At 44.2% G+C, this 25,254-nt stretch overlaps 3 protein-coding genes across 4 annotated transcripts; 2 read left to right on the top strand and 1 right to left on the bottom strand.

Annotated features, from left to right (window-relative positions):
* The first annotated feature begins 1,112 nt into the window (after window positions 1-1,112).
* Window positions 1,113-8,862, top strand: capn9 (calpain 9). 2 transcript variants are annotated; one of them, XM_041037055.1, is made up of 20 exons: window positions 1,147-1,437; window positions 2,798-2,867; window positions 2,962-3,080; window positions 3,308-3,441; window positions 3,558-3,726; window positions 3,835-3,918; window positions 4,263-4,348; window positions 4,630-4,707; window positions 4,925-5,085; window positions 5,242-5,402; window positions 5,782-5,990; window positions 6,170-6,206; window positions 6,286-6,366; window positions 6,710-6,767; window positions 7,022-7,086; window positions 7,295-7,363; window positions 7,452-7,530; window positions 7,917-8,033; window positions 8,177-8,235; window positions 8,399-8,610. In XM_041037055.1, the coding sequence occupies exons 1-20, from the start codon at window positions 1,231-1,233 to the stop codon at window positions 8,423-8,425; spliced, it is 2,070 nt and encodes a 689-aa protein (XP_040892989.1). In that variant the 5' UTR covers window positions 1,147-1,230; the 3' UTR covers window positions 8,426-8,610. The 2 variants fall into 2 exon arrangements, with proteins under 2 accessions (XP_040892988.1, XP_040892989.1); XM_041037054.1 differs by having other exon boundaries at window positions 1,113-1,437; window positions 3,558-3,918; window positions 8,399-8,862.
* Window positions 8,863-10,013: 1,151 nt separating this feature from the next.
* On the top strand, window positions 10,014-17,202 carry ltv1 (LTV1 ribosome biogenesis factor). Its single transcript, XM_041037056.1, has 11 exons — window positions 10,014-10,201; window positions 10,923-11,054; window positions 11,589-11,780; window positions 12,084-12,171; window positions 12,510-12,642; window positions 12,941-13,172; window positions 14,997-15,124; window positions 15,252-15,391; window positions 16,299-16,351; window positions 16,553-16,753; window positions 17,061-17,202. Exons 1-11 carry the CDS (start codon window positions 10,199-10,201, stop codon window positions 17,169-17,171), a joined length of 1,413 nt encoding a protein of 470 aa, XP_040892990.1. The 5' UTR covers window positions 10,014-10,198; the 3' UTR covers window positions 17,172-17,202.
* Window positions 17,203-17,845: 643 nt separating this feature from the next.
* Window positions 17,846-25,111, bottom strand: ifngr1 (interferon gamma receptor 1). The gene is made up of 7 exons (XM_041037057.1): window positions 24,862-25,111; window positions 22,106-22,223; window positions 21,765-21,946; window positions 21,539-21,687; window positions 20,817-20,982; window positions 20,228-20,355; window positions 17,846-20,127 (listed from the first exon to the last, which is right to left on the bottom strand). Exons 1-7 carry the CDS (start codon window positions 24,923-24,925, stop codon window positions 19,723-19,725), a joined length of 1,212 nt encoding a protein of 403 aa, XP_040892991.1. The 5' UTR covers window positions 24,926-25,111; the 3' UTR covers window positions 17,846-19,722.
* Window positions 25,112-25,254: the final 143 nt, after the last annotated feature.

The following is a 25,254-nucleotide window of genomic DNA, read 5'->3' as shown; positions in this document are numbered from 1 at the left end:
CCTGCTTCTCTGTAGCATCAAGTCACACACACACACTGAAAGAGATGTGTTTGTAGCCGTTGTTCATCTCTGTCGTCGTTCTGCATCTTGTCGTAGCAGCTTTGTGTGATTTCGTATCTTTGAAGTTGTTCGCACGACAAAACACGATCTGGGAAAATGTCACTTTTCAGTTCTGGGTAAATGTGACGGACGTCATTCGCTGTTTTCTTATGTTTTTGCAGCAGATTGATCCATAATGAGGATTTTCATTAGTTGCAGCCAGAATATAAAATAGTTTCAGGTCAGCTTCACCGTCACCAACACAACGACACGTAAACATTAATGCATGAATGATAATAATATGTTACCATGTGTTTTACAGAAGACAAGCGAAGATGAAAACAGATCCACAACAATGCTTCAAATATAAATACAAATGAATCTGAACAATAATCAAATAAAAAAAATGTCAGCATGAACAAAAACATAAAGCCAGGAAACTAAAACTATGATAAAACAGCTAAATTAAAAAGATAAACTTTGAAAAGTGATTTGAAAGATGTTACAGACTCTGCAGGTCTCAGATCCTCTGACAGGAAAAGCCCTTTAGTCTTGACCTGGGACTCAGGAGCCCGAGGATCCTGACCCTCACAGGGGCCTTTTCCCGTCAGGAGCCCGAGGATCCTGACCCTCACAGGGGCCTTTTCCCGTCAGGAGCCCGAGGATCCTGACCCTCACAGGGGCCTTTTCCCGTCAGGAGCCCGAGGATCCTGACCCTCACAGGGGCCTTTTCCCGTCAGGAGCCCGAGGATCCTGACACTCACAGGGGCCTTTTCTCTGCTCCGAGTGCTTCTGTTTACTTTCAGTTTGCCACTGAAAGTAAACTAACTAACATACGTGGAATCTTCCATGCAGGACCTGTACTGGAGTGTTTTTACTGGAGTGTTTTTACCTGGTGATCTTGGTGCTTTGACTTCAGTAAACGATCTGATGACTTCTTCCATCACTGTGAGCTGCCAAACCAGCAGGAATGAATTCTTACAGGCCAAGCCCAAAGACAGGGAGGGAGGGAGAGTCAGCAGGGGCGAGGTCCATCACCACGGGAGGACAAACCAGTTTCTGTGTGGAGGGTGTGTCCCTTCCAGCCCTACCAACCCGACGGGCTCGTCCTGCATCAAACGCACGGCAGGCGACTCGCTCCATCACACTCCACCTCGCGTCTCCTTCTCCTCCATTCAGCTGAAGAAGACGATGCCTCTCCAGTCCACTCTGTCCGGCAGAGGCTCCGGCTCGACCCAGGCCTTGGACACTCAGTCGGACGGGAAGTCCTTTGAGCAGCTGAGGCAGGAATGCCTGCAGAAGGGAGTCCTGTTTGAGGACCCAGACTTCCCTGCCACCGACGCCTCGCTCTTCTTCAGCCAGAGCGTTCCCGTGCAGATTGAATGGAAGAGGCCCACGGTACGTACACACAGCATTTTACAGTTTGGGTTTCAAGCTTTGGAGGGTTTTGGCTGATGCTGTGGTCAAAGCAGCATCCAAATGTCTCAGACTGTGTCCTCCTGAGGACACGTGTGTGTGTGTGTGAGTGGAAATCTGTTCAATTTGTCCGTTCATGTCTCAGATTTTAAGTGTTGAATGAGATCAGTGTGGTTTCTGGGTGAACTGTTGATCTGATGAGTCGCTCACACAGACGGTTTTATACTGGAATGTTTTCACTGATAAAACTGGTCACAGTTAAAGTTTAATTAGTCTGAGAAACCTTTGACTTTAAGGGATCAAACCTGTGTTCCACAACAACCTGAACAGATGATAAATAACACACTGCTGCACTGAGCCTGACTCAGTGAGCGCAGACAGAGAATCAGTAACTACTAATGTTAAGGTACCAAATAACTGAAGTGAAAGTTTATCTGAATTACTTTTTTTTTTTGCTCTTCATACAAATAAAAGCAATTACGTATTTATTCAGCTGCAGCTGCAAAACCAGTTCTGCAAGAAAACTGTAAACAGAGCGAAGAGCAGTTTCCTCTGTCTGAGCTCTGGACGCAGACTTTACCCCCACACACCTCCGTGTTATCTGCAGGGAAACTGCTGTGAGACAGTGTCTGTGGCTGTGAGACAGTGTGTGTGGCTGTGAGACAGTGTGTGTGGCTGTGAGACAGTGTGTGGCTGTGAGACAGTCTGCTGCTGTGAGACAGTGTGGGGCTGTGAGACAGTGTGTGTGGCTGTGAGACAGTGTGTGTGGCTGTGAGACAGTGTGTGGCTGTGAGACAGTCTGCTGCTGTGAGACAGTGTGGGGCTGTGAGACAGTGTGTGTGGCTGTGAGACAGTGTCTGTGGCTGTGAGACAGTCTGCTGCTGTGAGACAGTCTGCTGCTGTGAGACAGTGTGGGGCTGTGAGACAGTCTGCTGCTGTGAGACAGTGTGTGGCTGTGAGACAGTCTGCTGCTGTGAGACACTGCGGCTGTGAGACAGTGTGCTGCTGCTCGCGGGTCCTTTTTTCTGTCTGATCAGACTGAGACATTTTTGTCTCTTTACATGTCCTTTATCTGATTTCCAGCTTCTTACCTGTTGACGTCCCACAGCTCTCACCTGCCCAGGTAAAGCTCAGGAGTCACGTCCGTTACAGTTACTACACATTTCTGTGTTGGGCGTTCCTGCAGAGCGAATGCTTCAGCTGCCTGCGTGTGGCGTGAGCCGTGGGCTCTCGGGCTGATTAATATGTCTGGAATGTGAACACACCTATCAGAGGCAGCAGTGTCACCTCTCACCTGTCCTCCAACTCACCTGTTCCTTCCCTGTTTCTCTTCCCTCCGCAGGAGCTCTGCAGCGACCCGGAGTTCATCGTGGGTGGCGCGGACAGGACAGACATTTGTCAGGGACAGCTCGGTCGGTGCTCCGGTTAACTGCACGAGTCATTCTGTGTCGTTCATGTGCACGTTTGTCGCTCATTTACCCATGATGCACCTGTTTCTCACCACAGGGGACTGCTGGCTCCTGGCAGCCATCGCATCCCTGACCCTCAAAAAAGAAGCACTGGCCCGAGTCGTCCCCCACGACCAGGGGTTTGACCACAGATACGCCGGCATCTTCCACTTCCAGGTGAGCGGAGCTGCCGGCTGAGCGGTTGAATGCTCTTCAGGGATTCAGACTTTCTCTCATTCTGCATCAGGACGGAAAAAACAGCATTAATAAGCCGAATATAAAACTAATAAGCAGAATAAAAACCATTAATAACAGAATAAAAGGTTCCAGGTCACAGATAATGAGCTGCAGGCTCTGGAGAAACAAACAGGTTTAGTGACACTCTCTCTCTGTTGCTCCCTCAGTTCTGGCAGCACAACAAATGGCTGGACGTGGTGGTGGACGACAGACTGCCGTCGGTGAGGAATCAGCTCATCATGCTTCACTCTGCCTCCAGCAACGAGTTCTGGAGCGCGCTGCTGGAGAAAGCCTACGCCAAGTAAACACGAGAAACATGAAACACGTTGCATCAACTTTTTTTTTTCCAAAACTTTTCTTGCTTCTTTAAGTTTGAAACGTGTGATTTTGTCTTTTCCTCGGTTTGTTTTATTTTAGACTGCACGGCAGCTACGAGTCCCTGAAAGGCGGCAGCACCATGGAGGCCATGGAGGATTTTACCGGCGGCGTCGGGGAAATGTACGACACCAAGAGCGCTCCCAGCGACCTGTTCTCCATCATGAAGAAGGCCCTGGACAGAGGCTCCATGATGGGATGCTCTATCGATGTAAAGACCAGACCCTCCAAAAACTGTTTTGAATGTGTGGTATCCATGTGTTTAGTTTGGTTTAGTCTCACAGTTTTAAACCTGTCTGGGTGTTTTGGTTTTCTCCAGATCTCCAGCTCCGCGGAGTCTGAGGCCAAGACGACCACGGGCCTGGTGAAGGGACACGCGTACTCCATCACAGGCCTGGAGGAGGTAGGACCCACCACCAGGAGCCAAATTTCAATTTAAATTGACTGGATTCAGTATGATCAGCCCAGACCTGTTAGTACTGATGAGTTTTCTGCTGCTGTGAAATCTCACAAAGAACCTGGAGAACATCTTCAGGAGATTCATTTCAAAACCTGTTTGCATCAGACAAACATACGACGGCATGAATATGAACTTGTCTCTGTGATCTTTTCTTCTGTGCAGAGTTTTTACCTGCAGCCTGTGTTAAATAATGTTGCTGTCAAACAAAACCAGATTTTAAAGTGAACACATGGTAGTTTTGTGACCTGTGCACTTAATTTTTTTATTGACTTTTGATTGATGTTCAGGTGAATTTCAGAGGTCAGAAGGTCCAGCTGATCCGGATCAGAAATCCCTGGGGTCAGGTGGAGTGGAACGGCCCCTGGAGTGACAAGTAAGACTGAGGGGACTGGACACGTGGGGGGGAAACATGAAATGTACCTGTGGATGGACTGTGACACGTGTTCCTCGTTAAGCTGCTGATTTACAGGATGAGACCTTTTAAAATTTCATACGTGTGATACCAGCGCTAAAAATCCAAACGCAGTTTACAACAGGTTTGATTCCTTCGATGAAAAACGAATTGTTGCCTGCTGGTGTGACCTTTTTGTCAGTTATTGTTAGAACATATCTGCATGTTGTGACACGCTGTTGTGTGTCCTTTGTGTGTTTCAGCTCCAGAGAGTGGAATTATGTGGACAAAGCAGAAAAAACTCGCATCCTGCAGAATTCAACAGAGGACGGTGAATTCTGGTGAGTCCGCTCCATGAATTCGGTCCAAACTAAAGATGAAGGGATCCGTTCGGCTCTGTTCAACTTTATCTAACTGTACAAAATGTGTTTCAAGAACAACCTTTTAATATTTAAAGATGATTTACACCGTTGTCTTTTGAACGTTGTGCTGTTGAGGATAAAACTCTTGCGACTGTGCTGAATCTGGAGAAGAGGCTGATGGTCTTTGTGAATCCAGGATGGAGTTCGAGGACTTCAAACGGAACTACGACAAGGTGGAGATCTGCAACATGACGCCCGACTCCCTGAGCGACGACACAAAGCGCCACTGGGAGGTCAGCATGTTCGAGGGAAACTGGATCCGAGGCTCCACCGCTGGAGGCTGCAGGAACTACATCGGTGAGACCACCAGCCGATGATGGCGACCTGAACGTCAAACCTTTGTCTCAACATGAGACCATGGCATTAAACTGTCCAAATGTCGTCTTATTACAGTTGTTTCAGTTGATGTCCCGGTCTTTGTGTCCTCTAAAACTCTGCATCTTTGATCCGTAGACACATTTTGGACCAACCCGCAGTTCAAGCTGGAGCTGGAAGACGCCGATGACGACGACGACGACGTGTGCAGCGTGGTGATCGCTCTGATGCAGAAGAACCGACGGAAGCTGAGGAAGGAAGGCCTGGACCTGGAGACCATTGGCTTCGCAGTGTATGAGGTCAGAAAATAAACTTCCAACAACGTTTAAAATCTATTTCAAACATAAGACATCATATCAGAAGTTGTATAATAAATGTGTCCTACAGGAAACGTATGTTTACACTTACAAACACATATTTGTGAAAAAACTATACAAATTTTAAGGCGTGAATGTGAAGACATTAACTTGTATAACGTCCTCAGAGGACAGCCTGTGAACACAGTTATTATGATGCTAAACACACGAGTAAATAGCAAATTAGGTTTATGATGTAAATACACAGAGCTGCGAAAACAAAATCCCTGGACAAACATGCAGTGTCCACGGTTCACGTGTTTTTACGTGTTAATAATCACACGTTTTCCACCGAGGCTGATTTACTGTCCTGCCCGTTCAGGCTCCGGACGATGAAGACCACCAGGGGAAGGACTTCTTCCGCTACCACGCATCCAAGGCTCGTAGCAAGACCTACATCAACATGCGGGAGGTGTCGGAGCGTTTCACACTGCCTCCTGGGAAATACCTGCTGGTCCCCACCACCTTCCAGCCCCACCACGAGGCCGACTTCCTCATCAGGATCTTCTCTGAGAAAAAGGCGGCGGCACTGTGAGTGTTCGACTCTGGGTCCTGAGTGTCGCCTCGACCAGGAGGGGTGAAAGTCAGACACCAAACAAAACAGTTCAAACTATTTAAAACCCAAAGAGAATTTTTAAAAGATAAAAGAGGAAGTAGATCAGTCATCTTCGTTCAAACTGATGAGGATAAAATTCTGTTCTGTTGCACAGGGAGATGGGAAGCGACGTCGATGCCGACCTGCCGGATGTAAGTAGATTGATAATGAATCAGTCAGCCGATCAGCCGGTCATGTCTGCTTGTGCTGATGCTGTGTTGTTTCCACCAGCCGCCCATGCCCAACCCTCCCGAGGAGGAAACAGATGAGGAGAGAGGACTGAGGCGGCTGTTTGAGCAGCTGGCTGGTGCGGTAAGAAAACATCAGCTTCGCCTTCATCAGATTCAACCTCAGGCTGAAAGAGCAGAGGTCTGGAACAGGACCTGGACCCGAGGAGACACTGGAGTTCTTCCCCCTCAGGCACTGGGAAGGACAGATCCAAGTGAATGCACTGGTCCCAGTGTCGCCAGCTTCCTCAACCACATCCCACACCTTCATTCATTCATTCATTCATTCATTCATTCACCTGCCTGAATCAGTGATTCCTGTGTGCTAATGTTTTACTGTTATAAGGGGATAATATGTGCTAATGTCTGTGTTTGGCATCAGTGTGTATGACTTTAAGGTTTTCTTCCCAACTCTGGTGTGTGTGCAGGACAAAGCCATCTCTGTCAGGGAGCTGCAGCAGATGCTCAACGGCGTTCTCAGCAGACGTAAGTAAAGGAAACAGTCAAAGTCCTGATCACACTGTATTTCATCAGGAACGAGCGATTCTGTCCACACGTGAAAGGAAAACATTTCAAATAATAACACTAGCAATAATAAATCATATCAGAATGATTCTTACATCAGCCAACGCCTCCATAACCTCAAAGCTCATTAAACATTTAACGAAACATTAACCAAATAAAATGAGACTGTATGTTTTGTTGAATGATAACTGACCATTTTAATCCTTTGTCTTCAGGGAAAGAAATCAAGTTTGACGGCCTGAGTCTCAGCACCTGCCACAGCATCATCAACCTGATGGACGTATCCTCCCACTGACTGACTCACGTCAGGATAGATGAAGATCACAGACTCTCACACTGTCAAACATTACACAGGAGCGTAGTGAAATCAGCGAATCTTTTCTCAATAAATCAACATAAATGTTTTTTTTATTTTAAGTCGATTCAAGTTAAAATTTCTAGTTTTTAACTTCAGAACTTTGAGGCTTTTCCTTGACGCAGCGAACCAGGTGGACAACACGGGGAAGCTGGAGTTCCAGGAGTTTAAGGTCTTCTGGGAAAAGATGAAGAAGTGGATTGTAGGTGTTGATTTGTGTGGTAAACCTGTGAATCAGCTCTGGCGGTGGACGTTTTGAGAACGTGGCTGAACGTGTGGTGTTGTTGCAGATGCTCTTCCTGTCCTTTGACACCGACCGGTCGGGGAAGATGTCGTCCTACGAGCTTCGCAGTGCTCTCAAAGCTGCAGGTGAGAGTTCAGACTGAGCGCTGTTCAGACTTTGAGACTGTTTTCATGTTTTACTTCATTCACGCCAAGGACGGTTTGTTTAACATGTAAATAAATGTCACGATGAAATTAATTTCATCTGACAGGAAAATGTGAACTCAGGGTTCACAGCAGCAGCTTTTGCATCTCACCGTCTTCCTTAGTGGACTGAGGTTACGCAGCTGAGTCTCCATGACAAATGAAGAAACCCTGTCCACTAAGGAAGACCATGAGATGCAGCTGAAAGCTCCAGTTAAAGCCAGTGCATGGCTGACCTTTTTTTTCTGACCGATGAAATATTTGAAGAACACATCCGTTACTGCCACGTTTAATGCGCCGTAAAACACAGCTGCTTTGCTCCCATGAAGGCATGCACCTGAACAACCAGCTCCTGCAGCTCATCGGCCTCAGGTTTGCTGATCCCAACTACGACATCGACTTCGACGACTACCTCACCTGCATCGTGCGTCTGGAGAACATGTTCAGTGCGTAAAAAAAAAAAAAAAAGACATTCAAATAAATTCCTCCTCTATCTTTACAAACATCGATGCCTCAGAACCATCAGTGTAAATATTCGTTGGTGTTAGAAAAACGTTTTGTGCTGACTGACGCTCTTCCTCTTTACCAGGAGCTTTCCAAGCTATGGACAAATTCCAGAGGGGGCGGGTGAGAATGAACATCATGCAGGTAAAACCACATTCACATCACACCTGACTCCATTCTTCTTTACAAATAATGCTCAAGTGTTTGTTTTACCTCACCTGATATACGAGACAGGTGGGATTTACCCAGGTCCTGTGATCAGGTTCATGCGATATAACTGCACTTTGTTTTCTCTTTACCTCCGTAGTTCCTGATGTTGTCGATGAACGTGTGAGGACAAACAGAAGCCACCAGAAGAACAAACACGGTCATAAAGAGGCCGCAATGATAAACACACACTTTTTTTTTCTCCAGATCCAAATTCCCTTTTGAAATGTCACTGGACAAATAATGTGAGATGCTGTCTGAGCTGGGGGGGTGGGGGGGTATTGTTTTATTTTTTTCTGCTCTCTGCATGAATGGAGATAAATTTGGAATAAAAATTTTGTCTTTGATGTAAAGAAAAATTACAGACTTTAATTTTACTATTATTACTGTACATTACTGCAACTCTGAGGTACTCGATTTAACTTTATATATGTTCTAGTACATTTAAAAGGACAATACTGTACTTTTACTCCACTACATTTAACATTGTAAATTCAAAAACATTTGATTAACCTCCACCAAACAGATGTTTCCCATCCGATGATTTTACTTAAATAAATAAATTCTTTGCCATTAATCAGCTCACGACACAACGGACCCCGAGAGGGTTGTTTTGAAAAAGCAGATAATAATAAGCACGGAGAGCATGAAAATAATCTCTAAGCCAGAGGATCAATGTAAAAGCTGTGTAGATTGTAGATTGTGTGCAGGTCTTTTTTTAGAACATAAAAAACGTCGACTGAACTGGACAAACAGGATCTGAATCCCTTTATAACCATTCATGTTTAAACTGAGAAATGGAAAAACACCGGAGTGATGTGTTGATGGGTGGTGAAAAAAAAAACCTTTTCTCAGTAGACAGCTTATTTACATCCAGGGGTTGTTATTAATAACACTGACGATTTCTCTGTTGAGCCAAGAGAATTCACACATTGTTGATTATTTACATCTGTGACGTGACAAAATGTTTTCTAGGAAAAAGGCCTGGTTGTGTTTAGTGACAAAGCTTCAGTAGAAGCTGGTAACTGCTGTGCACCGACACACCTTAGTTATAACTGAGTCTGACATTCTTTTACGCCCATTTTACACACACACACAAATGATGACATAATTCTTCATTTCATAAAACATACTTTAGATGTTGTTGACAGTTCATTGAACTGAGTTGAATTTATTTGAACTGAATGCATGTAGGTGATGAATGTGAACTAAATGTGAACAAACAGAAACAGAAACCTTACAAACGGCCTGTAATCTGCAGCGTTCACATACTTACATAATACTATTATATCACGCTCACATATCATATGTAAAGAATAATTATGTCAGTGTGAAAATAAGGATGTTTTCATCGTCTCATGCGAAATACTTTATCAACCCGCCGACTCCTTGCTCCTCTCTTCCGTCCAGCAGGTGGCGGTAGTGCACCTGTAAACCGGTTTATCACCACCTTTATAACCACCTGTGAATGAATAGAGAAAAAGAACCGAGGAGATTTGGACCATACCAACAAGTCCATCCTGGAAAGGGTCTGCAGTTGCAGTCTACGGCAACATGAATTAAATTAATAGAAACGTACATATCCGCTGTATATCATTCATTAACCATAAAACTAACATTTTGGCAAATGATTTAAATTTATCGCGCGCGCTCTCCGTATTGAAGCGCGTTAATGTCTTTTTGGACCCCCCCTCCCTGTTGTATGGAATGGTTCCTTCCAGTGATGGTCGCAGCAGCAGAGGCATCGTGGTGAAGGAGTCTCCGGCGTGGACAAACAGCAGCCGCTTCTTTTTCTGGACTTTATCCTCGGTTGTTTGTTGTAACAGCTTCCCGCAGTTTGAGGTTTGAGGAGCTTTAAACTCGACCAGTCGGAGGAAACCGTCAGAAATTCCGCGACAAGATGGTAAGCTAACATTTCTACACCAAGCTAATGTTGTTAGCTAATGTTAGCTAATGTTGTTAGCTAACGTCAGTCCTGTGAAGCCACGAAAAACAACGTACTGGTAGAAAACACCACATGTCTGCTTGTTCTGAAGTTGTGTATTTAGTTATATACAAAAGTTATATACAACAGCTTCATTTTACTCTTGTTTTTGTCTGACTTTGTTTTGTATCCTACGATCCACAGTACAGCTTATTGGTTGATTACATTTTGTATTTTCATCTGTAAGTTGAAAACATTTGGTTTCATCAAAACAGAACGTTGAATTTAATTTACATAAGTTTGACATATTTCCTCTTTCCTCCGCGAAGATCATTACCTGATAACTGGAAAATGTAGATTAGGATTTTTAAAAATGAAAAACAGGTTATTTGTTGCTGCCTCCTTGAGCTCTATCTGCATTTTCCCTGTTTTCTTACATTTTATAGACAAAACGACAGATAGAGTAATGTAGAACGAACTCGATAGATTAATCCACAGTGAAAACAATAGTTGCTGCCCAGTGAAGCAGCTGAAGCAGCAACCTGCCTTGCTCAAGGGCATCTCACAGAGAGTAATGTAGGATGGGTAAATGCTCTTTGACTTTCCTGCCCAGATTCATCCTGGCTCTCAAACCAGGGGCCTCAGTGTAACGTCATCATCTGCGATCAGCACTGACCGCTGCTGTGTTTGTCTCCTTCAGCCTCATCGGAAGAAGAAGTCGTTCATTGAAAAGAAGAAGGCCGTGACCTTTCACCTGGTTCACAGGAGTCAGAGGGATCCGCTGGCTGCAGATGAGAAAGCGCCACAGCACGTCCTCCTGCCGGCCACCCAGGTACAGTTCAACTGTACCTGCTGTGCTGAGCTGCAGAGAGGAAATCGGGGTTTTGGACTTTTGTTCGTTTCAAACAAACCGTTTGAATTAATCGACTAATTGAGAAAATAATCTGCAAATGAACCAGTAATAAAAATAATCCTTAGATGCAGTCCTGCTTTTAATAAAGGTCATGTTACTCTCTGTTGATAAGTACAAAGTGAAAATGATGATTTACCTGAGGTTCATAACCTTTTTCGACCCTTCAAAGTAAAGCAGTAGAAATCTCCTGCTCACAGGCTGAATATCTGAGACACGATTGGCTCGGCCGCACAGGAACATGCTCTTTGAAGGAGCTTGACGATGATCAAACTGTTCAGCGATTCACATGTTAAGAAAAGAAATTAGAAAAATAAATCTGCTTGTTTTTGTTGTAGCTTTTTCTTATTTGCTCACATTTATTTTGCAGCCACATTAATTTAACCGAGCAGACAACACGAGTTTACCTGATTACCTGGGATGACCATGGTTGATTGGGATTTTGATGTTTTCCAGTTGGAAGCAGAGAAGAGACGCGAGGAGCAGAGGAAATTTGGGGTTTTCTTTGATGATAATTACGACTACCTGCAGCACCTGAAGGTGGCGTCGGCCCCGTCTGAGCTGGTGGCAGCCGGACCCTCGCACACCGACAGACAAGTTGTTCAGCTCCATGATGAGGAGGATGGAGACACGGACCAGACCTTTCCTGTGAGTTCAGTCAGAGAAGTGGTTTCCCAGAGCCGGAGTGTTTTTGTTGAAGTTAAAAAGAAAAGTTCAGACATTTGAGATTATTGTTCTAGGTTTGCAGTTTCTTCAGTAACTTCAGTTACTGGTTTAACAAGCTCCCAAAAAGTTTTGCAGCTTTCAGTTTAATTATTTAAGAGGATTTTCTTTATGCAGCCGGTCAGACACTGTTACCCCCGGACGTCACTCACGTACCTTCACACAAAAAAAGCAGGTTAAACGTTGACACTTTTTTCTGAAGTTGTGCTCCTGTTGTTTGACGAGCAGGCAGCTTCCATCAACCTGCCCTCTTCAGTGTTCGCCTCGGAGTTTGAGGAGGAGGTGGGACTTCTGAACAAAGCTGCTCCCGTCTCAGGTAACAATACCAGGAAGTCGTTTATGACCTTTATCGACCTCTGCTGGTGAGGGAGAGGAACTGCAGCAACACTGATGGAGTTAATCCTGTGTAGTTGCAGAAGTAGTGCAACGTAAATGTCTATCTCTTATCCTCTAGATTAAAAACCTTACAAATGAAATGATTATTGATCTAATAATTAGTGTTGTTGTTCTAGATTTTATGTGTTTCACTAAACCAGCTGGTGTGATTGTGCTTTTCCTGATCTAAGAAACAGTTTTAGAAGCTGGAACAGAGTAAAGCTGCTGTAAAGATGACCTCTGGTTTGAATGTCGTCATTTTGTTTTGTTTTCGTTCAGGACCACGCCTGGACATGGACCCTGACATCGTGGCCGCCCTCGACGAAGACTTCAACTACGACGACCCCGACAACATCCTGGATGATGACTTCATCATCAAAGCGAACAGTGCGAGCGGCACCGTGGAGCTGGAGTAGGAACTGAGCTCTAAACATATTTTTCTTTTGATTCTTCACAGGTTTTGTTTTCATGATTTTTTTTTTTTAACCTTGTGGGTTTTTTAAGTTGTCTGGTGGTTTTTCTCGCTGCCTGAGCTCATGCACAGAAATCGGAATCATTTCACGGATTCTGACATTTTTTTTGACGTTTGCTGTTTTACCATTATTTCTGCTGTTGATTGAAAAAAACAATGGGTGGATTAAATAATAATGAGGATAACTGTTAGCTGCAGCCCTGACTGTGATTCCCTGTTTGTGTTTAACCTGTGACAGAGGAGACTATGATGAAGATGGCGATGATGACGATGAGTGGGAGGACACGGATGAGGAAGGCGACTTTGACTCTGAGGGAGGATTCTCTGGCGACGAGGACATGGAAGGACAACGTCGAGAGTTTCTGTTCATGGATGAGGAGACGAAGAGTCGATTCACAGAGTACTCGCTGACGTCGTCTGTGATCAGGAGGAACGAGCAGCTCACCTTGTTAGACGACCGCTTTGAAAAGGTGAACTTTTTATCTTCTGAACCTCTGATCAGTGCGACGGAGACGCAGTCTGAAACAGGTCGTTAAGTCAGTTCCCTCAGTCGAAGGTGTAAAGATGGTTTTAGTTTACAGGTATTAGACACGTTGTACAAATATAGACTACAGTAAGAATGTTGTTGATGTATTATTATTACTATTATTATTATTATTATTATTATTATTATTATTATTATTATCTGCCACAGATTCCAGGGAGTTCATTGACTCAAAATGTCCAAATGTTTTAGCAAAAGGTGAATCAATTAACTTTTAATTGATTAATTTACCTAGGACACATTAATTGATTAACTCTATCATAAGGTATCTTTATAATTATTGTCATCAGTGACACAACATGGGACACAAATGTGAGTAAAGTCATGTACCAAGTATTTGTTGGTGTGACAGTGAAAAAATTTCATTCTCTGAGGGAAAAAACAGGCGTTTAGGTCCTGAGTACAAACACAACTGAGAATGAACTTTATTTATCTTAACAGTTTCACAAATGGTTTGACAGGTGTATTTAAAAAAAGAACTGGAACTGGTTCGAACTTTGATTCATTCAAACTGGTTTTGGAGGAATAAACCTGGAGCAGGGTGGGAAGCAGTCTGGGTGCTACGGATGTGGAGAAGCTTCACAGCTGTGAAACGTCTGAATGTATCACACGTCAGTTACTGACAGGAGAACGTGGCCATGTCCGAAACCCAAACATATTCAGTTCAATGATAAAACTCAGAGAAAAGCTGGAACTAAACTTTGATGCTTTTTACATAATTCTCAAAGGTTTGTTTCATGAGTGTTGTTTTTTATAATTTCATAGTTTTGTTTGCACATCAAACAAAGCAGCTTAGAGCCAGAGACAGAAACAGGATCAAACAGGTGACAGGAGACGTTAAGAAGCCACAGGATCAAACCGCAGACCTGCTCTCAGCTTTAACGCACAGGGATCCGAACAGTTCTCAGGTTAATGGACAAAATTCATCATCGCACCAGACAGAAGAAAATAAAACTACATGATTACAAACACAGAGGTTAAGATGCAAATTGTACAGTATTTACTTTTAATTTCATATTTCAGTTTTTATTAGCTGGGTGTGTGGACTCCTGAGATACACTAATGTCCTGTTAAAATATGTGTTTATGTGTTTGTGTGCTGGTGTGACTACAGTCACAGCGCTGTTTAGTCATAGGATGTCTGGTGTAACTGGTCCGACTTGTGTCTTTTGTTATTTGCGATGGTATGTGGGTGAATTGGTCTAAGGAAAGCTTACTAACACAAGGAAGCGTCATCAATTATTAAAACTAAAAATACGAGGCAGAGACGAGAGAACAGCCTCGTGTGGAGGCATCACGGACCAGTGACAGGAACAATGTGCCAACCAGACACCAGTGTGTGCAGGATGTTTGCTCAGAATCACCTCCTGTAGGATGTGTACACGTCATCACGCTGTACACACACAAGTTGCCATAGTTACTCCCCCACAAGAGGTGAACTCACAGCAGACAGCACCAGCCCAGAGGGACTGACATGGAAAAGCCATGAAGGTGTAACGATAGCAGAAAGCTGGATCTGTGCGTCCTTGTTAATGTGAAACCATTTGTGGAGTCCAGGTCCCAGACCAGGTCCCGGACCAGGTCCAGCCCCGTCATAACACACCCCTCTGACTGAGTGCTATACCAGCGATCACTGTGCGGTACCACATGAAAACACCCACCGCCAAAAACCCTCTCCTCTTCAAAAAGCCTTAATTCTGCAAACGTTTCAAACTCTGCCTAAAACTTCAGCGTCTGATTCGTTGTTTCAGTTTTACGAACAGTTCGACGACGATGAGATTGGCGCTCTGGACAACGCCGAGCTGGAGGGCTTCATCGAGCCGGACAGCGCTCGCCTGGAGGAAGTCATAAAAGACTACTTCAAACAGAAAGAGAAAGAGTGAGTGAGTTTTATCTTCTTCATCTGATTCAACCTGATTTTTTCTGACACAGATTGTTGTTTTTTGGAGGAAGAAGTTGCTTTACATGACGCTGGCGTGTTGCTTTGTGTGTTGCTTGTGGTTCAGGTTCCAGAGACCCGATGACTTGGGTCCCAAAGAACTTCCTGTTGTGAAGGAGGAGGAGGAGGATGAAGAGGAGGAAGAGGAGATGGACACTGTTGTTATCGAGGCTCCAGAGGAGAAGTGGGACTGTGAGACCATCATCAGTGAGTTCGGTTTCCTCTCGTACAGTCTGAGCTGTAACTGCCGCAGGGTGAAGCTTTCACTCGTCCGGGGCTCGGGGTTATTTTCACACATGGTTTAACGATGTGTGGACGCAGCTGGACACGCTCTGCTGTGCGTCTGTCCAGGGTTTGTGCTGAGATAAGCTGCTGACTGATGATTGGCTCCCTGCCGTCCGCCGTAACACAACAACTCAGTAAAACAGAACAAGCACATTGTTACACACATCAAATAAAACTGAAATATAAATAAAATATTGAATATGTGGAGCTGATCCCAGAACAGTCAGTGCCTGAGCTGGAAGGAGGGGGATTGTTGGTGTGGACGTCAGGATCTGGACTGTAGTATTTTCATTTTTACATTTTCAGCTCAGTATCAGTGTAGTTGAACTGAGACCTTTATGGGTTTTCACTGGAATCCAAAGGTTAAAATCTTATCTGTTCCTTATCAGTGCGATAATCCTTATTTAGTCAATGGTTGATTGGAAATATGACACAGGCGCTCCCCTCCGGCCACTTCCTGTCCTGTGGGAAACTCCAGCAGTAATAAAGCTTCATTAGAAACTGTCTGAAATGATGATGTATAAACTCGTCAGCACAGGAAAATATAATGTTTGTGTCTTGATTCCTCGAGTTTTATAAAAAAAAAATATATATATATATTGTTTTTTCTTTCGGTGGGAAACGAGTCACAGTCTCACTGATACGTTTTCAAATTCAGACCTGAGCTGATGAAACTGGTTGTGATGTCCCAGCTCAGATGATTAGAGAAGACATTAACAACCGCATTCAGTTATTTACAGTATTATATGGTGAGAGAAGTGTGTGGCTCAGATACGTCGGTGTCCTGCAGACATTTCATCTGTCCGTCTTATTGTTTTTTATTTTCCAGGTACGTATTCCAACATTTATAACAGACCCAAAGTGATTGAGGAGCCACCAAAGGTATGAAAACCTTCCTTTGTGTATTATACACACACACACACACACACACACACTGAAAACCTGAAGCAGGATGAAGGAGTTAACGGGACAGCACGTGTGTGAAGGATCTCAGGGTTTGTGGCTTGTTGCAGCCAGTCGTCTTTGTTTAATCACACTTTTGACTTTTTGACTTATAGTTTTGGGTTTTTTTTCTGTCCTCAGCCGAAGCCAATCCACGTGTCCAGTAAGACGGGCATCCCTCTGGACGTCCTCCCCGCCAGAGGCCTGACAGCCAAGCAGGCGGAGCGCATGACGATGATCAACGACTCGGACCTTCCTCGCGTCTCCACCCAGCCCCGGAATAAAGAGGAGAGCAAGGAGGAGAGGAAGGCACGGAAGCAGGCCATCAAAGACGAGCGCAAGGTGAGAGACGAAGACGGGAGGAGGCTGAGAGTAGTCCCCAGCAAGTCCACTGTTCTCGTTAAAAACACATTTACATTTTCAGTAGCCAGTGGGTTTAGAGCTGAGAGCCACAGACGGAGGATGGAACCAACACAATCCTTTACCAAACAGAAAAGCACAGCGTCCAAATGTTGAATAAATTCACTGCAGCTGATCTTTAGGTCACTGGAAATGTTCCAACTGTGGAGGAGGAGCTGTCCGCACTGATTACGACATGAACATACTTGTACAGTACAAAGTGTAAAATTCTGCATGTGTGTTTGCTCAGGAGAGGAGAGCGGAGAAGAAAGCCAACAAGACGGCGTTCAAGGAAGAAAAACTGCGACAGGAGAAGCAGATGTTGAACCTGAGAACGAACATTCAAGGCCTGAAGCTTTAGCGGCTGACAGCCGACGCTCTGCCCGCACAGACTCTTTACCCGTTGGTGGCGTCACCAGTGGACACGCTGCGCTTCACTTCAGTGGAGCTGACAGGACGTCAAACAACCCCAAACAAGACAGGACAGACAGGGGGGGAGGGGACAGGCTCTGGGTTTGTAGACCAGAGCAGAAATAAAGTTACTCTAATTTAACTTTGGTTAAACCAGCTCGGCTCTCGTTCCATCTCTCATCCGACCCTGAGTTTGGCAGCTGCTCATGTCAAAGAGGCCAAAGTGAATTCTGCTCTCTGACCTGCACACTGGTAACCGGCTAACTTAGCTCAGACTGTGAACAGGGAAACAGCCTGGCTCTGTCCGGAGATAAGAAGAAATCCACCTAATCACCACATTATATCATTACTTTAACAAACCAAAGAGGCTCCTGTTTGTTTTTACACGTAGGTTTGATACTTAGAGAGAATTAACTGGTGACCTGACCAGTCCAGCTGTTTCCAGTGTGTGTGTGAAGCTAAGCAGCTGCTGGTGGGAGCTTCATATCTGACAGACAGAGAGTGGCTCAGTCTTCTCATTTAACTCTGCCAGCAAGTGAACAAGCAAGTGAACATTTCAAAGAGTTTGAAGAAGAAAAGTTCATACTCCTCAAAATAAGGTATTGATAAAAAAAAATACTGATCTGATATCACCAGGATTTTTATTGGAAAATTAAAAGTTACTTCCTGTTTGGAGTTAATATCAACATCTCTTTATTAAAAACACCTGAAAGCAGTTCTGTCTCATCATAATGTTCTTTCTCCTCAGGTGAGTTTCTAATCATCCATCTGACGGCTGTTTACTTCATGCATGACATCGACACCAGAGCACAAACTCTCTGGCAGATGGATGGATGGATGGATGGATGGATGAATGGATGGATGAATGGATGGATGAATGGATGGATAGATAGTTCCAGATTCATCCCCTAGGGGACATGCACAGCAACAGGTAGACTTTCCTTCCTCTCATGCAAACAAGCATCAGGTGTGGTGTCAGTGAATTTCACCCTCATGTTGGTGTTAAAATCAGACAAAGTGTTTGTGCTCAGCATAGTTACAGATGTAAAATCGATTGGTGTTTAACTGTAAAATGATTTCATCATTAACAAAAACCTTTGTTGTATAAAATTGAATTTTAACCAACAAAGGTTTGAACAAACATCAGTAGCATTTAAAAAAAAATAATAAAAAACAAAATGTTCAGCAGCCCTGAGGGATCGCACACAACAAATCTGATCTTCCTGATGCAAACAAAAGAAAAACACTCCCACACTTTGTACAGAGCCAGTTCTGCAGGTCGCGTGTTGCCCAACAGCAGCAGGGGGTAAAATACAGTACAGTAAATGCACGTAAGTGGTGACAAGTAATGAGGTGTGGCGCTGTCTGTGAGCCTGACAGGTATTTATGGCACCTGCTAATCTGCTGCTGGGAATGGAAAGTCCAGACAGTGAAAGGTGCTCGGTTTAATTTACAAACAATTTAAAACCTTCAAAGATATTAAAAGTTAAAAGGGTCCAGTCACTCAAACGCAATTAAAAACATTCTGTTATTTATCTCTACTGGTATCTAACCATGTAGACGTGGTTTTATTTGTCCAGGCTTTGAATAAATTTACATGTAAATTTAAATAAAGTTCTGTGTTTGCTGTGGACGATCCACACACTTTGCTGTGAATAGTTCAGACAGAGAAACAGCCGGGAGTCTTACAGGTTTTTCAAATCTGTGAACAGCACAACCGAAATACTGTCCGTCCTCCCTGTGTTGGGATGGTCCCAGAAATCTGAGACATGCATTAAACCTGGGCGACTAAAACCAGAACTAATCACATGATTGGATATATCATGGATACCACTTGAGACTAAAACACATGGAGCCTCCTCGCTTCATGAACAGCTACACTTAGAACTGCTGCTTTAAATCCCTGCTAAAAAAAACAACAACAACAACAAAATCATCCAAAGTCCTTACACAGCTTCTGATCTGTTCTTCTGTTTGTTTCCCTGAGGAAAAAAAAATCCCCTGTGGTGCTTTGAAGTTGCCGCTCATTGACGACAATCTGATAAAATTCCACGGGAGCTGAGGTCGACCGAGGACGGTGTTATCGTCACAGAGATCCAGAGACAGGCCTGTGCAAAGCTGCTGGAAGGAGACAGGAGGCTCGCCGGTTCGTTTCCCGGTGACAAACCCCACAGTCGATGGACGTGTCATCATTAGGAGGAAAAAAAAAACGGTGAATGGGTGAAAAGTCACACTCCAGATTATTCAGTGCACAGCAAAATGTCTGCACAGGCTGCGAAGCTGTGCTCGCCTCCAAAAACAGCAACGAGGCAAAGCAACCAAACATGTACACGTGGTTTTAATGGCAGACGGCAGTTTGTCTCATCACTCGTTTTCATCCACGCCAAGTTTTAGATTCAAGCTTCCTGACAGTGCAGTCAGTAGAACGAAGGGCTTGAGGGTGACGGGGAATAGATGGGAGGCACCTGTGTCTCTGAGTGTCTCGGCGTCTAACCGCCCTTTTATCTCTTGGTGTAACAGTCGACAATGTCTCCATCACCAATGTCCGTGTGCATAAACTGTGGCCGGTCGTAGACAGACCCAGGTTCCTCTTCTTTAATGGAAGTACACTCTGTGTCCACAGAGCTGTTTGCAGAGTCCTCATCTGTCCCTTGTCCCTCACACATCAACCCCACAGTTTCCATCTCCCCGTTGCTGCCCTCTGAAAGTCCTCCGCTCATGTAGCCGGTAAGACAGAGGGAAGCCGAGCTGGCGCTGCCGTCCTGGTTCCCTGTGGGACAGTCGTCCTCCTCCGCTGAGGTGACTGAAGAGCTCCTGTCGCGTCGACTGTCAATCTTTATATCAATCCTGTCATTTTTGTCGGACCCAGGATTGCACATTAAGTGCGTTTTGACGTCGTCAAAGACCTTAGTGACAAGAAGACAGGGACAGACAAAAGGTTTCACACTGATAGAAAAACAACATAATGACTCATGTTCTTTTTTTTCCCCCAGTCAGACGCCTTACCAGAGCTTTGGGAGTCTCTGATGGAGTCTTCAGGTACCAGGCCTTCACCTTACAGATGGCAAGTGTCACCAGAGTGATTACGAGGACGAGGGCACACAGCAGTATAGTAAGTGTGATTAAATGGGCCTCTGCAATAAAAAAATAAAAATGTAGTTTCACTGTTAGAACATTTTAGGATTTAGAAAACGTTTGTAGCTGTAATTCTTCCTCCGGTTCGTTCCGGACATGAGTAGTTCCCTTCGATGTAAGAGCACAAAAACACATTCCACAGCGAGTTCATCTGAACGTGAGCTTAAAGAGGTTAAGGTTCAGAGTCACTCCCTGAGTGACGAACCCTCCGCTGCAGCTCAACAAGGAAACTGTGTGAAACACAAAGGCCAGATCCTGAGCAGATAAGACTGGCAGAGGTCGGCTGGATTTGTCTGACTCAGACCGAGGCCTCATGTTAACGTAGGAACAAACGGTTTATTTATTCGACATCACTGAGTGATGAAAAAAAATAATTCACATTATTTTCACTGTTTTTAATTAAGTTTCTACAACAGCTTTTGTTTATGTCTACGAAGACACCTTCCCAGTTCAGACTTACCAGTTGATTCACTGGGACAGATGGGGCCTGTCTCTCTGACCAGCACAGTGTTGACACGGTTTCCAATAGACAGCTGTCCCCTCAGTTTGACACACTCCTCCACACCCTCAGGCAATGAAATATCACATCTGCAAATGATGTCTTTCAGTCCGCAGTCAAACTGTTTCTGAAAGTCATCAAACACAGATTATTAACCTTTTATTCATTATAGATTTTTAAAATAATGAATGAGCATTTGACCTCCAGTGTGTTGTATTATACTGATACTAATACTACACTAAACATATTCAGTCTCCCCAGAGGATGAGCCTACGGCTGAAACGATTCGTCGGTTACTTAATGAGCTCGCGGACAGGGAATTTATTTCCAGGCATTTTGTTGATTCATTGTTCAGGATATTTATGAGGCACAAACATTCGCTGCTCGACTCTTCGACATTATTGTAAACGCACAATCTCTTTGTTTTCGACTCTCAGGCTGACAAACAGGTCACCTTCCTTTTACCTTAGAATCAAAATAATAATCAAAGAAGTAACAGGCAGAGAAATTGACTATTCAAAAATAATCGTTTACATAATGTTTTACATTTTGGTGAGCCTTCCTACAGCACCATCCTCTAAAAATAATATGAAAGAAGCAATGACAAAGCTATTAAACTGAGCTAACTAATAAAGCAGTTTTAAGAAACTGCTACTTAACTCTTAAAAATTTACAGCACTCACATCAACTGAGGAGACCTTGAATTCAAAGACATCAGTGCTGGATGTGCTGGCCTGTTTCAGTTCTCTGTAGAAGTGGAAGGGATTGTAGAAACTGACTGTGGTCAGCGAGTCCTTTACAGTCAGATTCACAGGAGGGAAATCCAGAGCACCTGTAAGGAGAAGTTTAAGTGCTTTTCTCTGCAAGAGAAACTAGACAAAGAAAAGTTATAACTCAAACATCACTTACATTTTATATGAGCCAGGGTTTTCTCATTAAAGGTTAAAGACTGGGTCTGTACTGGTTTAGACCTTTTGCCTCCCTGTATGGCAGTTACAGTGACAGAATGGTAGCCTGTGTAGTGGTCCTCAGATTCCCAGATGAAATGGCTCAGATCGTACTGATGCTCTGTGGTTTCACCGATGAATTGCCTTAAATAAAAGCAAGAAAATAGAAAAATATAAATATAACACAGAGCATGTGTCAGTTAATCCAAAAACAAAGTCCAGAAGTTTCATTGGACAGGTTGCAGGTTTCAGTCACTGAAAATAGAATTCACATAGGGCAGCAGAACGTCAGTTACGTCTTACCCAGCGGATGACGTGATATTTACACTGAAGCGGGTTTGCGGCTGCTGTTCGCCGTACTCCCAGCTGACTGTGGTTTTGAGGTTTCGACAGCTCACAGTCACATTTGTTGGAGACGGAACTGCAAATAGGGAAAAAAGAGAAGACCCATAGATAAGTACTGCTTCAGAAAACTGTACGTACACGAGTGCTGTGGCGGGATTTTCTACCTGAGTACAAAACCATTAAAAAGAAAGATGAAGGAAATGACACAGATCTCAGATCCCAGACTCTAAACCACGAGGACTCCCCAACCAAGAAACCCACTGAGCGCACTGCAGTGACATATACTGAGCACAGTCGTGTTCCCCAGCAGATGAACCCTTCATTTCTGGACACTCGTCAGCTTTGCTCTAGTTTTAATCAAATTCAATTAATTGAAAATAATTTTGATAATAAAGTTTCAGAAACGTTCACTGGTACCAGCTTCTCACATCTCAATGTTTTTCTGTCATAATAAACTCAACTCAAAAAAGTAAATGCATTAACTTGAACTTCAGGAAATGGTGATGGGCTCTATTCTGTGACATTCTACAGACTAAACAATCGATTAAACACTGGTCAGATGTATTGATAATGAAGCCTTACAGTTCTCCTGTGGTGGAGTTATATAACGTTTGCTTCGAGGTTCGCTGTGTTTTCATTATTGGACACAGAAAAAAAAAATAGAGCAGTTTGATTTAAAAAAAAAAAAAAAGAAAACACAACTTTAAAACAAACAACCACAATATAAACTAAAACAGTTCAGGTGTTAAAACTAGATTTGGACAGAAAGTCCCTCTGACAGGTTCTCCTGGCAGAGGAAGAGGACCTGATTCAGTGGTGCAGATTTCTAACAGATTAGTCATTGACATGCGATGGTCTGGAATAAACCTGGGGCTTTTGTGGCCCCTGGCATTCACAGTCACTCAGGGAAAAAAAAAATTCCCAGAGTTATAGTATCAAACTCAAACTGTTAAATGAGCTGCGAGGAACGAGCTGGGTGAGGGCTGCATCCACACACACTGAAACATTTCATACACCCGTACACAGCAACAAAAACAAAACCCAGATCTAATTTACCATCGCAGGAGGTGCGTGTTCAGCTGCACAACATACTTTTGACCTAGCTATTCCTGTAACATGCCTTTAATGCTCCACTCCTTTCTCCTTCGACACACAGGGCGAAGCATTCATTTGTGCCGTCACTGTGTTGTAGCTGGCAGCAGTGAAGAAGCACACGTATGGCAGCAGGTGTAGAAGAGCAGCTTTCTGGTTGCTCCTCAGCATTCCACCGGAGTCAGCCGGTATCTCAGGGAGCACTGGCTCCGGTGGAAGGCTGCCTGAGGAGGGAGGAACCACGGGTCACAGGGCCACAGAGTCAGAAACCAGAGACAAGCACAAAAACTCTGTGGACACTGATACTAACACTTACACAGAAGTGTGACCACATACTTTCGGCCGCTTATACATACATTTTCCATGATTACATTTCAAAGGCACCTGATTAAAGGTGACCCGCACAGTGGTCTGAATGAAGCAGCCAGTCCTTCCCTGATATGCACCGTGTCAGCAGGTATTTGTCACGTGACCTTTTCACCAGGTGAATCCAGACTTCACCTTTCTTTCACAGTGTGCTGACGCGCTGAGATGCTCCCTGCCTCCACCTGTGCTGCGCTGTGCTGCGTTAATCTGAGCTTCTCGGACAGTGTGGAGCTGCTCAGGCGAGCGATAAGAAACCACAGAGTGAGGATGCTTCACTCCGCAGCTCAGACGGAGAAGTGTTACCGTGTCAAGATTTTATTCAAAACGTAGTAACACAGAAGCCTGGCCACAGGACAGAGGGTGGTGCGGGTGGGGACATCCGGAAACAGTCACCATCATTTCATCATAATGAAATGAAGAAGAAATATGAGTCAACTGCTCTCAAAAAAACTTATTAAGCAGAAAGTAAAATAAAATTTGTTGGGAAATCCCACAGCGCGGGGGAGGAACGTGAGGCAGACCCAGAAATTCAAGTACAGGCAGTTATTAAACTGTGGGACGGGACTTCTGTCTTCCCTCCGGTGAACCGGTGCACTTCTCTGATAGAAAATATTCTGCTACATGCATCTCGTCTTTTAACACGTGCTTTGGTGCAGACTAAAACTTTCAGACAGACCGAGCGTCCTGAATGCCGCTTGTTTTCTCTTAGTTTAATGCTGAACCACTGGTTTGTGTATGTTGTGTTTTGCGGATGCCTGTGTGTGTATCCGTGCTCATTCCTCTCACCTGTACAGGTGTCTCCTGATAAGAGATCTTGGTCTCTGTGAGACCGGCTCTTTGAATAAAGGAAATGTTTTTTTTTTTTTAAAAAGCAGAAATATTCCGGCACTAATCAGGTTTAATGTAGATCCTGTAGACAAATATGTTTATTACCCACTGATCTGCGGATCGACCGGGCAATTAAATGCCAGAACTTCCTGGGTCACTGAGAGAACAGTCCAGTGCCCAAAGATCAGCAGTTTATCAGGATATAAAACAGGAAAAAACAGCAGATTCATACTTTTTCTTTCTAAAGTGCCAATTAAATCTGTCTATGAACTATTTGATTAACCGACTAATTGTTCCAGTTCTAGACCTGAGTACCAAAAACACCTACTATTCACAAATCTTCTTCAGCGCCTCTGCCACCGCTGAGTGTGTGTACAGTCACACCTGTGTATTATAATACAGTCTCTGTTACAGCTCGATCAACTCACCTGTCACAGCAGAAACTGCGCTGATCAGAAGAAGGAGCGCGGTGAACGCACCGTACAGCGGCATGATTCAGGTCCTCCGACTGTCCGCAAACCAGCTCTTTAGCTCCTCAGCTTCCTCCTGAGCACCGAGAGCCCAAAATCACACGAGGAGAAACCCAACGGGCTTCACTTCACTGGAAACACGGATTTACGCAACGACGTCAGGAGCGTGTCGTCCGCGAAACCTCCTCCTCCGCGTCTGATCGGAGGGAACACGCGCCGCTTACCTGAGAAGTCCAGGATGACGTAGGCGGAATTTTTTACTTTTCAAAATAAAGTTTTTGGAAGGTTTTAGATATTTTATAATATAATAGATTTATTTAAAAAATAGATATATCTATGTATGTGTATCTA

Source organism: Toxotes jaculatrix, chromosome 4 (genome assembly GCF_017976425.1).
Source record: "Toxotes jaculatrix isolate fToxJac2 chromosome 4, fToxJac2.pri, whole genome shotgun sequence".
Classification (NCBI taxonomy): Eukaryota; Metazoa; Chordata; class Actinopteri; family Toxotidae; genus Toxotes; species Toxotes jaculatrix.
Note: the sequence above shows the minus strand (reverse complement) of the source record. Positions and strands in the feature narration are given on the sequence as shown.